Genomic DNA, 17,046 nt, shown 5'->3' with positions numbered 1-17,046 from the left:
GAAGTCAGCTCTGGCAGAGTGGGCAGTTGAGATCTACAGTGAGACTCGATAGCCAGGAAAGTGGTACTGCAACTGTCTGCAGAGAGTGAAGGGCACGACAAGGCACAGAAGATGTCATGGTCATCCACTGCAACCAAGGAAGACCCCAGTTTGTGACCCTTGCTTGTACCACTGGACTTGGGCTTCTGAGGTCAGGAGAGTGGAATTGACTCAGTGAAGTGGCTTTTCCACTTTAAAATCTCTCCCGCACGGGTTTCCAGTCATTGTCAGACATGATGGACAATCATCATTTCAAGTCCAGTACAGACCATGGCAGAACGTTTAAAATGCTGCTTTCACCCGTCAGTTTTAAGACATTGTTTCAGACTGAGAAAGCTCCCTACCTACAGCCTGACCAATGTTTATTCAGATATGGTTTCAAGGCTTACAACTTTAGAAACCCACTAATTTTCAGGCACTGAGCCCAAACTGAAATGGGCTAAAATTATACAGAATTTCACAATGATCTGTGAGAACCAAAGTGATGGATGCTAATATTGATGATATTTAAATGCCCAGGGTTGATAGACTCTATTTCCCGTTAATGAATCTCAGAGACTTACTTCTTTAATATGTAGAAAGTCTTTGGCATCAAAGGAGATGGCAGTTCCTGGCACTGGCACATCTTCATCCAGGGCGCCACAGTAAGTGACATTTGTTCTAACTGCGAATGCAACAGGTTTTGTCTGGAAAAGAAACCAAGCATGTTTGGTTACATTTACATAGCAACCTTAAAGTTCAGTGATTTCAGCTTTTGTATATAGTAATTATAATAATATTGCAGATAATGAGTATGTAACGAGTTCCTGATGAAGGAAATCATCCCGAATCGTCAACTGTTTATTCATTTCCATACATGCTATGTGGCCTGCTGAGTTGCTCCAGCATTTTGTGTTTGTTGCTTTGGATTTCCTGCACCTGCAGAATCTATCCTTTACCAAATTACTCATTCCTCATACTTCAGGATTAGCAGTTAATAGGACACAACCCTTCATTACACTTTGCTTCCCCACAACCTTTCTGTGGTTCTTTGTGATTGCGATGGGAATGCAGTGCTAAACTGGCTCCATGGCTGTGGATTACAGCCATCGGGCTCCTGGACCAGCTAGTGCTGAACTGTCTCTGGGCTGTGCACTCACTCTCGGGGACTCTGCGATTCATGTTCTGTGTATTGTGTGTTCACTTTTTTATTGTTTGCTCACTTTTTTATTGTTTGCAAAGCTTTTTTTTCACAGATTGGGTGCTTGTTACTCTTTGTTGTGAGGGGATATCTTAGTAGATTCTATTACGTTTCTTTTCTCATGGCTTCCTGCAAGAAGACGAACCTAAAAGTTGGATATGGTACACCTACTTTGATAATATATGAATTTTGAACTTTGAGCTCTTCCTTCATTTTGTAGGCAATTGACATAGAATGCCTTGGTGACTTGGCTTGTTCTACTGTGTGCCTCTAAGTACCCTGAAACCTCATCCTTAATAATGGATTCTAGCATCCTGCCAACCACTGAAGTTAGGCTAACCTGTCAATCATTTCCTATTTTTCCCTCTATCCCTTCTTGCGGTGGCACTTGTGGTTTTCCAGTCCTCTGGAATCACTCTCTAGCTCCATTGGTCTGAGGACTGGCACTTTCCGGGGCTGCATACTGAGCCCGCTGCTCTTCACGCTGCTGACACATGGCTGTACTGCTAGATCCAGTTCAAACTGAACCGTCAAATTCACTCACGACACAACAGTGGTTGTCCTCATCAACAACGACGAGATGGCCCACAGAGAGGAGGTATAGCGGCTGGTTGAATGATGCGAGCTCAACTTGAGTCTCAAAATGGACAATACTAAAGCGATAATTGTAGATCTTAGGGAGGTGCTGGCTGACCACTCCTCCTGAGAGTGAGTTAGGAGCACCAAGTTTCTGGGAGTGCACATAATGATGATCTCACCTGGTCCCATACACCACATCTACCTTCAGACTTTTCAGCTTCCCAACCACCTTCTCTTTAGTAATTGCAACTAAACTCACTTCTGCTTGAGTCTTCCACAGTGAAGATTGATGCAAAATACTTACGGAGGTCGACCACCATTCCTTTTCCCCCCACTACTACCTCTCCATCATCATTTTTCAGCAGTCTGATAATTCACTCTCACTTTTCTTTTAGTCTTTGTATCTATAATAAAAACTTTTGGCATCCTATCTTATATTATTGGCCAGCTTACTTTCATATTTCATCTTTTCTCTCCTTATTGTTTTACTAGTTGTCCTTTATTGGTTTTTAAAAAGCTTCCCAGTCCTCTATCTATGCACTAGTGCTTCTGGTAAGGTGGTGTTGTGCTTGGACACAGCTGCCTCCCTGGGGCCAACAAAAGGTGTCTTTGTCTTTTTTATATGTCTTTTTTACCTCTGCAAGACACTGCTGGACATTAATAACTTCAAGTGCTGCAGGTCCTCCTCATCAGTGAGTTGCTCATTAGCAGAGGAGATGGAGGAGCTGGACTTGGTGCGGACCACATTGCTGCCTGTCGGAGTCTTTGCGCGAAGGTGGTATGCAGTCTAACAGCGAGCAATCATCTTAGATATTTTTCTTGTGATTGCAAGACCCTGTGGACATTGGTAACATAGAATACTTCAAGCCCAGTTCACAGGTTTATTGGCAATACCAACTGCTGGGAAGCTACGTGGCCTCGGTTGTAGCAAGGACTAGGCCTCATGCCAAGATGTTACCTACTGCAGTGCCAGGAGGGGAGACACTGGAGCTGGTGTAGCGCAGTGTCTATGCTGGATTGGAGGCATGATAATTAAGCTTGAACTTGGACTTAGTTTTTGTCATATTGTATGTTCTTTCCCTCCTTTTAGAATGTTTCTTCTTCTTTGGGATGAACCAACTTCACATCTTCTGAATTACTTCCAGAAACTCCAGCCATTGCTGTTCTGCTGTCATCCTTGCTAGTGTCCCCTTCCAACTTTGGCTGGCTCCTTTCTCCTGCCTCTGTAGTTACCTTTACTCAACTGTAATATCAATACATCCACTTTTAACTTTGCCCTCTCTCAGATTGCAGGGTGAACTCTATCATTTTATGACCACTACCTCCGAAGGATTCCTTTATCTTAAGCTCCCTAATCAAACCTGGTTCAATATGCAACACCCAATTCAGAATTGCTTTTTTCCTTTGTGAGTTTAACCACTAGCTACTCTAAAAAGATATCTCACAGGCATTCTACAAATTCCTACTCTTGGGATCCAGCACCAACCTCTGATTTTCCCAGTCTACCTGCATATTGAAATCCCCCATTACCATCTTAATATTGCTCTTTTTGCATGCCTTTTCTATCTCCTGTTGTAATTTGTACCCTTCTGGAAAACAAGAGTGTGTCCTGCCATTCATTCTGTCAATTGCCAGATTGCTTGAGGATTTCATCATTGATGCAACCTTGTAAGTGACTGGTTGCTTTAAAGCTAGGTGTTAATTTTTGCAGTGGTTTCTTCTGCTTCAGTTGCCCAGCAGAAATCTCTTTTATGCAAGTAATGCTGGCAGAATGGAAAGCCCTGAGGAAATAAACACTTTTGAAGTCCATACTGACTTCAAATTCACAGAGTGACAATGAAAGCAAATATGCAATGCTTATAAGTTGAGTAATGTGACACAGTTGCTTCAAAATTTATTGCCATTAGTATCTTGTGCAAGACATTAGTGAGAATGCAGTTGAAATACTGTGTGCACTTCTGCAAGGATGTCATTAAGCCGGAAAGATGGCAGAAAATATTCAGAAGGATATTACCTTGACAGACTGGATACCGTGGAGGAAAGAGAAGCTGAGGGGGTGACCTTGTAGAGGTTTATAATATATAGAGGGGCAACGATAAGGTGAATGGTGATGGTCTTCTTTTCCACAGCATGGTTAGAGGGCACAGGTTCATAGTGAGAGGAAAAAGTTTTAAAAGAGAGTTGAAGGGATACCTTTTCACACCGAGGGTGGTGGGTATATGAGACAAGCTGCTGGATAAAGTGGCAAAGATGGGTATATTACAATTAGACATTAGACAGGTACATGGATAGAAAGGTTGAAGAGGTGTAGTGGAACAAGCTTGTGTAGACAACCTGGTCGGCACAAACAGTTTGGGCAGAAGGGCCTGCTTCTGAGCTGTATGACTAACTGCACTAATAGTGCATTGGCCTCTGGTTCATTACAGAAGTTCACTTCATTGCATCTAAATTAGTATATTATGTCTTAACATTCAAAGTATAATCTCATATGTTTATTTGTGAACTTCACCTTAATAGTTCCAATTACTCAAGTATGAATGTGAGTTACAATAAATGTACTGTGTTGTGCATCTTGGTGTGGAAGTAGAATACATGTATAGGGTGAATGACAGTAAACTTGAACTAGTGTGGTTTCAGAATTTCTACCTGTAGTTCCTGCAGGCTCAATCACCTTAGGAAGGCAGCTTAGCTATTGCCAAGATCCCACTCTGAAATGACCCTGTTAGCTCCTGGCACAAAGTATTGTCTCTGCCAAATCTCTAAGTGATTTTAACAGATTGGTAGCAACTCTAACATTCAGAAACATTTAAAAACTCCTAAAATTAAAATAGACAATTTTCTAAAAGCACTGTTAATAACAAATATACATTGAAGTACTGTATATAAAAAAGACAATAAACCAAAGCAAAATAATTTGAAAAAATACTTGCCTCCTAAAGTACAGAACTGCAATACTCACCAATGGGGTCACTGATCTTATTTCAACTCAGAGAGGAGTTTGCTCAGCACAATGCTGTCAAACCCCAGTAACATTGAGCCTAACTTCTGAACTACATAAGGAATACAGGCTCCATCTGCCACTCAGTAAATTCCAGAAAATTAGTTCTGATCAAAACCTCGACAAGATTCAATTGCATCCAGTCCATTACACTGAAACAGCATTTTCCTCTTCCCCTGATTTATCTGAAGAAGGTAAAGTTCAGCCACATTGTCCTTACTTTGGCTCTTTCAAGTTGTACGGCTGCTTGCTGCTCAGACTCACGCCGAATCCCATCTCGATCTTCCTCTAGGGAAACGTCAGAATCCGATGGCCTACTTGTGTAAGAATCTGCTGAACCCTGCAATAAAGACCAAAAGTCAGAAAATCAAAACACACAAAGGTAGTGGGTTTATCCTGGTAAAACAAATCACCTGTTATTCAATGGCAAGTTTATCTTACAGTTACCATTTACAATATGGCCTTTATAAATGCAGGGGTGGCAAACCTATGGCACACGAGCTCAAGATGGTACATGGAAAAATGTTGTTGCCTCGCAGTGTGAAGTGTCACACCTTACCAGTCAGCACGGGAAAGCAAGTTTTCACGGGAGCAATCAGTACATGTTAGCACGTTGCTGTCGAGAAGAACTTTAACAAGGCATTTTGCAGATTACCTTTTGACAAGCTAGTCTGGAAGGTCACATCACACGGTATGCAGGTAAAGATGGTGGACTGGATTCAGTGATAAGAAGAAGAGGGTGATGGTCGAGAGTTGCTTCCCAGACTCGAGTCCTGTGTCCACTAGTGTGCCACAAAAGACAGTGCAAGGACCAGTGTTGTTTTTAATCAATATAAATTCCAGGGTTCTGTAGTTTTGGTTGTAAAAGAGTGGGAAAGATAAAAGGGGGAGGGGTGACACTACCAGTCAGGGAAAATGCCACAGAAGTGCTCAGTCAAGACAGATCTGGAGAGCTCGTCTAATGAGGCTTTATAGGTAGAACTGAGGAATAAGAAAGTTATATCCACGTTAATGGGATTATATTACTGACCACCCAAAAATCAATGGGAACTAGAGGAACAAATTTGTAAAGAGATCACAGATGGTTACAAGAAATACATTACTGTAATAGAAGGTGATTTTAATTTTCTACATAATGACTGAAACTCCCATACTGTAATAGGAACAGATGGGATAGAGTTTGTCAGATTTATTCAGGAAATCATCAGTACATAGAAGTCCCAACTGGAGAGTGTGATACTAGATTTCTTTTTAGGGGATGAGACAGGGCAGGTGACAGAAGTTTGTGTAGGGAAACACTTCGCATCCAGTGATCACAATGCCATTAGTTTCAAGGCATTTATGGAAAAGGATAGGTCTGGTCCTTGGGTTGAGATTCTAAATTGGAAAAAGGCCAATTTTGGTGGTATCAGAAAGGATATGGCAAGTGTAAATTGGACCAGGTTGTTTTCTGGAAAGGGTGTACTTGGTAAGTGGGAGGCCTTCAAAAGTGAAATTTTGAGAGTGCAGAGTTTGTATGTTCCTGTCAGAATAAAAGGCATGCATAACAGGTTTAGGGATCCTTGGTTTTCAAGAGGTATTGAAGCCCTGGATAAGATAAAGAGGGAGGTGTATAGTAGGCCTAGGCAGGTAGGAACAAATAAGGTACTTGAGGAATATAAGAAATGCAAGAGAACACTTAAGAATGAAATCAGGAGGGCTGAAAGGAGCATGAGGTTGCTCTAGAAGACAAGGTGAAGGAGAATCCTAATGGCTTCTACAGATATATTAATAACAAAAGGATAGCAAGGGACAAAACTGGTCCTCTGGAAGATCAACGTTGTATTCTATGTATGGTGCTGAAAGAGATGGGGGAGAACTTGCATCTCTATTTACTTGGGAGGTGGACATAGTCTATGGAGTAAGGCAAAAGAGCAGTGAGGTCATGGACCCTATACAAATGGCAGAGGAGGATGTGTTGGCTGTGGTGAAGCAAATTAGAATGGATAAATCCCAAGGGTTTGATAAGGTGTTTCCTCAGACCCTGTGGTCTCTGGCAGAGACATTTAAAATATCTTTAGTCACAGGTGAGGTACTGGAGGATTGGGTGATAGCTAATGTTGTTCTACTGTTTAAGACAACTTCTAAGAATATGTTAGAAAATTCTAGGCAGGTGAGCATGACATCAGAAGTGGGAAAGTTATTGGAAGGTATTCTAAGGGACCAGATATATATATGTTTTTAGACAGTCAGGGACAGATGGTGAATAGTATGTGGGATAGGTTGTGTCTAATCAATCTTATAGAGTTTTTCGAGGAAGTTATCAGGAATGCTGATGAAAGCAAATCAGTGGATGCTATCTACATGGACTTTAGCAAGGTCCTACATGGGAGACTGATCAAGAAAAGTGAGTGGTTTGGCATTCATGATGAAGCAGTAAATTGGATTAAACGTAACTTTGTGGAAAAAGCCAGCGTGCACTATTAAATCTTTCTGACTGGAGGCCTGTGACTTAGCAGTGTGTCGCAGGTTGGGTCCATTGTTGTCTGTCATCAATATCAATGGCCTGATGATAATGTGATAAATTGGATCATCAAATTCACAAATGACACCAAGATTGTGGGTGTAGTGAACAGCAAGGAAGGCTATCAAAGTTTGCAGGAGGAGTTAGATCAGCATTGAACAGGATATGTGTGTGCATGTGTGTGTGTGTGTGTGTGTGTGTGTGTGTGTGTGTGTGTGGATAGATGACCAACATATTTACAAGAGAAACAGTATATTTTTTTCAGTGACATGTTATTTACCTAGACATGTCTTGGGAAATGATGATATTTCTTGTGAAATGTCCATACCTCCAATTGCTCCAAACCTCTGGCTGATACTGCCCAAATCTCTGAAAGTGGCCCTAGCAGGTTTCAAGCATCAACTCCCACACACATACATCCTCACCCCGACCCTCCCCTAGCAACACTAATCCCACTCACCTCCCTCCCTATACCCATGCCCTAGCATTAATTTCACTAAATAAAATGGCTAAGTTCATCTCAGCATTGTTTGGAGCTTCTTCCGTCTCCCTGCCAATCTTACTCTCCAACATGACAACTATAACATGTGTGACAAGTGACCGGCTACTAATGGACAGTGCCCTTCACTATTCCTCATTTCCTCACTAATGGCTCATTATTGTTGCTCTCTTTGGCACCTCTTATCTAATTTAATTTTTTATATACAGTGGATTCCCGTTAATTTGGCCATTGGTTAATCAGGGTAGCAACTTATTTGGCACAACTCTTGAAGAACAAACCTCCCCCCCTCTCTCTGCATTCCGCAGGGATCGCTCCCTACACAACTCCCTTGTCCATTCGTCCCCCCCATCCCTCCCCACTGATCTCCCTCCTGGCACTTATCCGTGTAAGCGGAACAAGTGCTACACGTGCCCTTACACTTCCTCCCTTACCACCATTCAGGGCCCCAAACAGTCCTTCCAGTTGAGGAATCACTTCACCTGTGAGTCGACTGGGGTGATATACTGCGTCCGGTGCTCCCAATGTGGCCTTTTATATATTGGTGAGACCCGACGCAGACTGGGAGACCGCTTTGCTGAACATCTACGCTCTGTCCGCCAGAGAAAGCAGGATCTCCCAGTGGCCACACATTTTAATTCCACATCCCATTCCCATTTTGACATGTCTATCCACGGCCTCCTCTACTGTAAAGATGAAGCCACACTCAGGTTGGAGGAACAACACCTTATATTCCGTCTGGGTAGCCTCCAACCTGATGGCATGAAGATTGACTTCTCTAACTTCCGCTAGGCCCCACCTCCCCCTCGTACCCCAGCTGTTACTCATTTTTATGCACACTTTCTCTCACTCTCCTTTTTCTCCCTCTGTCCCTCTGAATATACCTCTTGCCCATCCTCTGGGTCACCCCCCCCCCGTCTTTCTTCCCGGACCTCCTGTCCCATGATCCTCTCGTATCCCCTTTTGCCTATCACCTGTCCAGCTCTCGGCTCTATCCCTCCCCCTCCTGTCTTCTCCTATCATTTTGCATCTCCCCCTCCCCCTCCAGCTTTCAAATCCCTTACTCACTCTTCCTTCAGTTAGTCCTGACGAAGGGTCTCGGCCTGAAACGTCGACTGCGCCTCTTCCTATAGATGCTGCCTGGCCTGCTGCGTTCACCAGCAACTTTGATGTGTGTTGCCTGGATTTCCTTAGTTTATTTGGGAACCTATATAGCTTAATTGGGACAGGACATTGTTGCTGAGCAGTTTCTAACTAGCGTCAGTCATATGCAGTTCTGCGGCCTCTTGACGCTACACCTTGCTTAGAGTGAACAGTTTTTAAGTAGCATCAGTTGTGTGTGTCTGTGTTCAAAAGGCAATGATTCTTGTCACTGATATTTGGCAAGAAATAAGCAGAAGGACAATTCGGAGCTGTTTTGTTCACTGTGGGTTCAAGCATTCAGTCTTGGAGATGCCAGAACTGGGAATGATTTCATTTCTTCAACAAGTTAGGAACTACAAAGAATATATATTTTTTGTGACTGTTTTCTGCTCTCGTAACTCTCTGTGCTATGTGCTACATGCTGTGTGCTGTTGATAACGTGTTTTGGACTTGACCCCAGAGGAAGGCTATATTCAAGCATGGTTGAATGATAATTAAACTTGAACTTGAATGTAAAACTGAACCTGAATTGGAAGGTATTGACAATAATCTGGAATGTTACAATGAAACTGAAGGTTTGGAGGATGGAATTGTAAAGCATTGTATGAAGGCAGTCCATTATCTGCACAAGAGGTCTGTGATGACTTTGTTCATTTACAGTCAATCAATAGAACACGGCAGTGTACACTGGATGAATTTCTCCATCGATAACTACTAGGAAATAAAATACAATTTTGTAGGACTGTAGTAGTATTGGTAATGTTCTGATTTGTTTTGTGTTTCTTTTAAATGTATGACTTGCTTCTCAGTTAGATAGTAGCCTGTTTTTTTAATATATTTTTAACTATTTCCATGAAACTTTAGCTAATTGGGGCAGCCACATATTTGGGCCAAATTGTACTGCTCCCAATGTGACCCAATTAACTGGAATCTACTGTATATATTTCTTAAATGTAACTTTTTAAAATGTATTGCTACAACAAAACAACAAATTTCACAACATATCTCAGTGATATTAAACTTGATTGTGATTCTGATTCTGCCTTAGAGGACTGACAACCTCCTGAAATGGTAATGCAACAAATTGGGATCCCCTGTGTTCATCTGAGCCTGGTCCCATTTGGATCCCCTTCTACCACTTGCTTCTAGTACAAATCTCCAGAGTGTTGTTCCAAATAACTTTTTAGTCTACTTCACAATTACTTTGTGGGCTTTTGAACAGCCACTATCATTTGATGATGTGATGGTTTAATGCACGCAAACAGGCAAAAGCAATTTCTAAGCAATATTATTGTAATGACTAAGCTAAAGTCCTGGTGTAGCCTGCATCACAGTGAGCATCTTCACCACATGGGCTACAGCACCTCAAGGCACATCACGGAGATACCAGGGATAAATAATCAATGCTAGAATTGTGCATTCAATTAAACTGAACAAAATACTTACATATGTGTATTTATTCACACAGACACAGACACACAGACACACAGACACACACACACACACACACACAAATATCTCTCAGAAACAGACATAAAATTATGCTGTAGAATTGCCAAAGGCACAAATGTCAGAAAACAGTTTCAAGTTCAATTTCAAGCTCAAATTCAAGTTTATTGTCATCTGACTGTGCATATATACATATAGCCAAATGAAATATTCTTTTTCCAGACAACAGTGCACCCCAAAACATATTTCTCACACAGCACATAAACCAAAATACTGTCATAAATAAGTTAATGAAATCTAATTCAATTGATCTTTTGCAGATATAGATTATTATGCATCTAATAATAGATCTATGATAGATATAATAGATCCAAGCTTATTGAGTCATTACTATTATATGCATTCCAGTGATGACTGGATAGCTTTCTCTCCCCTCCCCTTCTATTGACACATTAACGGAAAATATATCATTTATAGTGAATCATTCCTATTAGACTTAAATAATAAGTATCTTAATGGACACAATTTTTTAATATGCAGGAATTAAAATATATTGAATAGCATTGAATAGGGTGTGTATGTGTGTGTTTGTGTATATGCGCACCTGTACACACATGAAGAGGCTGCATTTCTAATAGTCGAGACCTCACCTTCATATATTTAGCAAGGTCATGAAATATCATCTGGCATTGGTCCAGATTTTGCTCTTTGCAATTCATCACCTACTTCGCTCTTTCAACAGTAGCCTTGGTGAATAAATACACTACCAGCAACCTCCCACACTCGCATAATGCGGGATACGCAACCCCTCCCTCCCTCAAACTTCAACTTTCTGCACAGAGTTTTCAATACAGCAGTGCGAAAGCTTCCTTCCTCTCCGCTACTGCCGTCTCTTCCATGGCCACCAGAGTGTGTGGTGTGTTGTTGAAAGAAGGCCGTCATGGACAGTGTGCCTTAATAGTTGACACATTTCTGTCAATAACACACAGCTCCGTATCAGCAGCTGCACTCAGCTGAGTATGGCCACATTGGAAGTTTGCAAGTCCTGGTTTAGGACAGAAGACCATATGATCATAAGGCATAGGAGCAGAATTAGGCCATTCAGCCAATTGAATCTGCTCTGCCATTCCATCATATCTGGTTTATTATCCCTCTTCAATCCCATTCTCCTACATTCTCAGGGACTTGGATTATATTTTTTGTGTGACTGTATTTTACTGATATCTTATATGTACCTGCTATCTTACTGTATATGTACTATGTGTGCCTTGTGCTGCGTATGGCTGTACCTTGGCCCCAGAGTAACGGTGTTTCCTTTGGCTGTATTCCTGTGTATTCAAGTATGGTTGCATGACAATTAAACTTCAACTTCAACTTGAATTTTATGACTTTTTCAGCCAGTGATTAAATTTGACATTAGCATAAATGCTACAACAATGTTGTGAACTGTAAAGGATGAAATCCATTTATAGGCTATTGAATTAATTAATCTTTGAATAATACTATTAAATACAGTTTTACATAATTCAGCCTTCTTAGCCAAGCATAAAAATATCTCATGCTCCGTTATGATGGGATGAGGTTAAGCAAGTGGGTTAATGAGGGAAGTACAAGGTTGAATTTGTCCTTGTCTCTATTATGTGTTGCTAATAGTAGAGGTTTGGAATGTGTACTTACAGGGAGAGACAATAAACTTCTATAGGTGTACTGTGGAGAGCATTTTGACAGGCTGCATCACTGTCTGGTATGGAGGGGCTACTACACAAGACCGAGAGAAGCTGCAGAAGGTTGTAAATCTAGTCAGCTCCATCTTGGGTACTAGCCTACAAAGTACCTAGGACATCTTTAGGGAGTGGTGTCTCAGAAAGGCTGCATCTATTATTAAGGACCTCCAGCACCCAGGGCATGCTCTTTTCTCACTGATACCATCAGGTAGGAGGTACAGAACCCTGAAGGCACACACTCAGCAATTCAGGAACAGCTTCTTCTCCTCTGCCATCTGATTCCTAAATGGACTTTGAACCCTTGAACACTACCTCACTTTTTTTTTAATATACACTATTTCTATTTTTACACATTTTTAAAAATCTGTTCAATATATGTAATTGATTTACTTGTTTAGTTATTATTATGTTGCATTTTATTTATTTTTTTCTCTCTGCTAGATTACGTATTGTATTGAACTGCTGCTGCTAAATTAACAAATTTCATGTCACATGCCGGTGATAATAAAGCTGATTCTGATTCTGAGAAGGGCAGCTTGTAGCAGACGTGGCCTGTTCTGATGAAGATAGACAATGCTAGTTACCAGAAGTTGGAGAACTTGATATTGAGGCCAGACATGCCCAGAAGGAGAAAGAGGCACGGCTCCTCAAGTTTGATTATGAATCGTTACAGCATAGCAGGAAGACGTTGAAGGATTGGTCAGAGTTGAAGTAGGGTGAAGAATTACAGTGGCAGGCAACCAAAAGTTTAGAGGACATGGGGCGGGGGGGGGGAGACTTTTCACCCAGAGGGTGGTGCAAGTGTGGAACAAGCTGCCAATGGAAGTGATGGGTGTGGGTTCAATTTCAACACTTAATAGAAATTTGGTTAAGTACATGTATGGGAGGAGTATATGGGCAATGGTTCAGATGCAGGTCAATGGGACTAGGCAGGATAATATCTTGGCACAGATTAGATGGACCAAAAGGCCTTTTTCTGTGTTGTAGTACTCTATGACTCTATGATCCTGTGGATGGGATGCAGCTGCGCCACAAAATAATCATCTCATTTATGTTTGCTTTCTACATTTTAGAGAAAGCCATTCTGTGATTAACGAGATTAAAAAGAAGTCATGGTAAATAGCTGTTTTCTAGACTGGCAGATGGTAGATAATAGAATTTTCCAGGATCAGTACCAAGACTTCTGTTTTATGCTTAATGACAAATACTGGAACTCAGAGAAACAATTCTCAATTTGCCCAATAACACCAAATGTGGAGGTGTGCCAGACTGTGAGGATGATACTAATCAACTGTGAGAGACATGGGAGGGCCAGCTGTACAGGCAGACAATTGACAGATGGAATTCAATACAGGCAAATGTGAGATGATACATATTGGCAGAAGGGACAGGAGGATTTAAGGAATAATTTTATACAGGTAGGGATAAATTCCAAAGGTTACAGAAACAACTAAAGGAATAAAGGAGCCTGGCCTCATAGACTGCAGTACAACAGCATGTTACAATGATGGGGATTCCTTAAGGTTGCTATAGCCAGAGGTGGTAATGGGGATAAGCTGCTGCTACCTATTAAATGCTCCTAATAACGTGCATCTCAAATAGCCTCTGACAACCAAGCCCAGCTCCTGGCCTTCACGTGTGGCTTAGTTACGGAGCCTGGTGGAGCCATTTCTACTGACAGGAGAAGGGGCAAAGGCGGGTTACTGGCGACTTAAAACCAGTTGCTTCCGGCAGATGGGGCTTGTCAGCTGTGGTTAGCAGCTTTTCTAGCAGAAGGAAAACTCTGATCTCAAACCTCTGCTGCCTTGGGGAAGGCTTGGCGAAGAAACCTGGAGGGAAAAGTATAGAGCTGGAGTCCCTAAGGCAGCCCTACGTTGAGTTCACCACTGACTGGCAACTCCCAAAATGTCACTTCTGCCCAACTGAATCATCTCTGATGTTCCTTTCGGCTCATCAGCTGCGTGGAGAGGGGGAGCCTGCTGCATGAGCAACAGTTTACTCCCCATATCCTACTGCCCTGGCTTGCAGATCATGTAGGATCATGCAGGTCATATCCACATTCGACCCTGACTAACGGGCAGCCTCATCATAATGACGTCACGGCAGACTATTGTTACAAGTGACCGCTGCCTTTGTCACAGATAACATTAAATTAGTCTGTGTCACTTAAAGGTTGCAGGAAGAAGGCTTTGTGTATGACAGCTGACGTGCTTTCTAAAGTGATAAAGATTAGCTTTACTTGTTACATGTGCATCGAAACAGTGAAACATTCAGTGAAATCTATTGCTTTGCGTCAACAGTCAACACAGTCCCAGACTGTGCTGGGGTCAGACCATAAATGGCACTATGCTTTGGGTGTCAATGTTGAATGCTACAACTTACTAATACGAACCCACATGCTTCTGCAACATAGGAGGAATCTAGAGCACGGAGACGAATCACGCATGGTCAGGAGAGGACATACAAACTCCTTAAAGAGTGGTGGGAATTGAACCTTAATTGCTGGTTGTTGGCACTGTAAGGCATACACTAACCGTTATGTTACCATGATATCTCCCTGAAACTGAAGCTAACTCAAAAAGCTAAAGTTCAGTCTTCCTATGGAAAAGCAAGAACTCCAAGGATTTTGGACACTATCCCACGAAGCTTGACGATCGAAGTTCATGATACCTTCCAACATGAGTTCATCAGAATTTGGAGGAGGAAACTCTGCGGATTAACACTAGCACTCAAGCCCAGCAGAACTGGATGGGGTGCCATAAGAAAAACAACATTTCTCAGAAATTTGTTCTCATATGCCATATCCAAACTGTTGCACGGTCTTAGATGCTGCAGGTCCCCATCGGTGACCTACTGACAACCTTATCAACATGAGCCCTCCCCACCATTAATGTTCTCTTGCATCCCTTTACACACTTCACACGCACTGCTCAGTTGAAGAGCTACAAGAGTAACAGCACTATATCTGAGTGCACTGACATACTTCCTCATTTCTTGTGGGATAAATTGGCACATATTCAGAAACACAAAGAATTAAACTGAGGGGAAGGGCATCTGAGAGGCTGATCTGCATCTCATCTAAACCCTTTGGAGGGGACAGAGTTAGCTATCACTGGAACGTCTATTAATCAGCTTGTTGCCAAAGAAGGGTAGAAACCATCAAAGATAATGGTACCTACTTTTCATCTTCCACAGCCTGCTGAATTCAATTTCTTTCAACTTAAAAGGTGCAGATGAGATGAGCATGTGTCCCTTCCTTCTCTCCCAGACCCTGTTCCATCACTCCCTGTTGTGCCCTCTTCATTTCAAAAACACTTCAAGCCATCTTGCCCTAGACAATGAATCTGATCAACCACTCTAGTTATCCCTCCTCCCCACCTCCCCTATCTATTAACCCTGTCACTTCACAGCATACTTTAAACCACTTCTTCTAATGCTGTTCACATTGTAAATACATGCTGGTATTTATGTACTTACGCACATATTATGCTATAATCAAACTTTATTTTTATATAATTCTTTATTCTTTATAATTGTAAAAGTAAATGGTGAATGAATTGATCCCTGATTCTTGCTCCCAAACAGTCAAGGAACAGCAAAAACATGGTGATGAAAAGTGACCACGGTTTATTTTTGTGTTCCTCCACTGCATCCACAAGGCTAAGTTCTATGTCACTTAGCCTCCAGTTGGGAGAGTACCAATCCACATAACTTTGAGAATAGTATTATACTGGGATCTATGCACAACGAGTCATGAGCATCTGCCAGCTGCGGCTGTGTGCAAGCAACTGAAGATTAGGTGCATAGAGAGCTGGAGGAAGATGAGAAAAGGAGAGAGGACACAGAAACCTGCCTTGGGAGGAGATAAGAATATAACATAAGAAAATAAGACACGGTAGCAGAATTAAGCCATTCAGCCCATCAAGTCTGCTCCACCGTTTGATCATAACTGTTTTATTACCCCTCTCAATACCATTCTTTTGCTGCCTCCTTGTAACCTTAGACACTCTTACCTGTTAACCTATATTTTAAATATCCTCAATGGCTTGGGCTTCACGGCCATCTGTGCAATGAATTCCCAGATTCACCACACTCTGGCTAAAGGGATTCTTCCTCCCCTGCTGATGTCCTGGTCACTGTCTGTCAGTCACCACTGAGGACCATGAAGTCACAGTCCATTCTTGGCCATTCTTTGTGGTCACCTACAATAAAATACAACCCTGCTGGAGCAACTGCTGTTGCACTGTACTGTGCATTAATTAGTTCAGATGCGGTGAGAATGCAGAAGAGGATTAGTTGTATTGAATGCTTTACTAATATGGTTTGAAGTCTATATAGGTTGTCTCCTTTCCTCATTTTCCTCCATCTCCTCATGCACCAGTATTCAACTGCTTGTCCTGTCTGCCCCATCTCCTATCTAACTGCTTGATGGATTGTTATGGCAACTGCTCTGCGTGGGACCACAAGAAACTGCAGAGAGCTGTAGACACAGCTCAGCACATCAGGGTAACCAGCCTCCCCTCTGCGGACTGTCTATATATCTCGCTGCCTCAGTGAAGCAGCCCGCATAATCGAAGACCCAAACCCGGACGTTCTCGCTTCTTCCCTTTTCCATTGGGCAGAAGATACAAAAGCCTGGAAGCATGTTCCACCAGGCTAAATAATAACTTTTACACCACTGTTGTAAGACTATTAAATAGTGGTTAGCACAACGTTTTACAGTACCAACGACCGGGGTTCAATTCCAGCCGCTGCCTGTAAGGAGTTTGTACGTTCCCCCGTGACTGCATGGGTTTCCTCCAGGTGCTCTGGTTCCTTCCCACAGTCCAAACACCTACCGGTAGATTAATTAGTCATTGTAAACTGTCCTGTCGTCAGGCTCGGGTTAAATTGAGGGCTGCTGAGTGGCAAGACTCGAAGGGATTAAAGGGC

The 17,046-nt window shown here is 42.1% G+C and overlaps 1 protein-coding gene across 3 annotated transcripts in view; it reads right to left on the bottom strand.

Moving 5' to 3' along the window:
• cacnb4a (calcium channel, voltage-dependent, beta 4a subunit) overlaps positions 1–17,046 on the bottom strand; it is a 311,056-nt gene that overhangs the window by 137,302 nt on the left and 156,708 nt on the right. For all 3 annotated transcript variants that reach the window (XM_063048561.1, XM_063048563.1, XM_063048564.1), the window contains exons 2-3: positions 5,017–5,136; positions 603–725 (exon numbers count right to left, since the gene is read on the bottom strand). In XM_063048561.1, the coding sequence (XP_062904631.1) occupies positions 603–725; positions 5,017–5,136 (243 nt within the window). The remainder of the gene's footprint in view (positions 1–602; positions 726–5,016; positions 5,137–17,046) is intronic.

The sequence above is a fragment of the Mobula hypostoma genome, chromosome 5, assembly GCF_963921235.1.
Source record: "Mobula hypostoma chromosome 5, sMobHyp1.1, whole genome shotgun sequence".
Classification (NCBI taxonomy): domain Eukaryota; kingdom Metazoa; phylum Chordata; class Chondrichthyes; order Myliobatiformes; family Myliobatidae; genus Mobula; species Mobula hypostoma.
The sequence above is the reverse complement of the archived record's forward strand: the minus strand, read 5'-3'. Positions and strand labels throughout refer to the sequence as shown.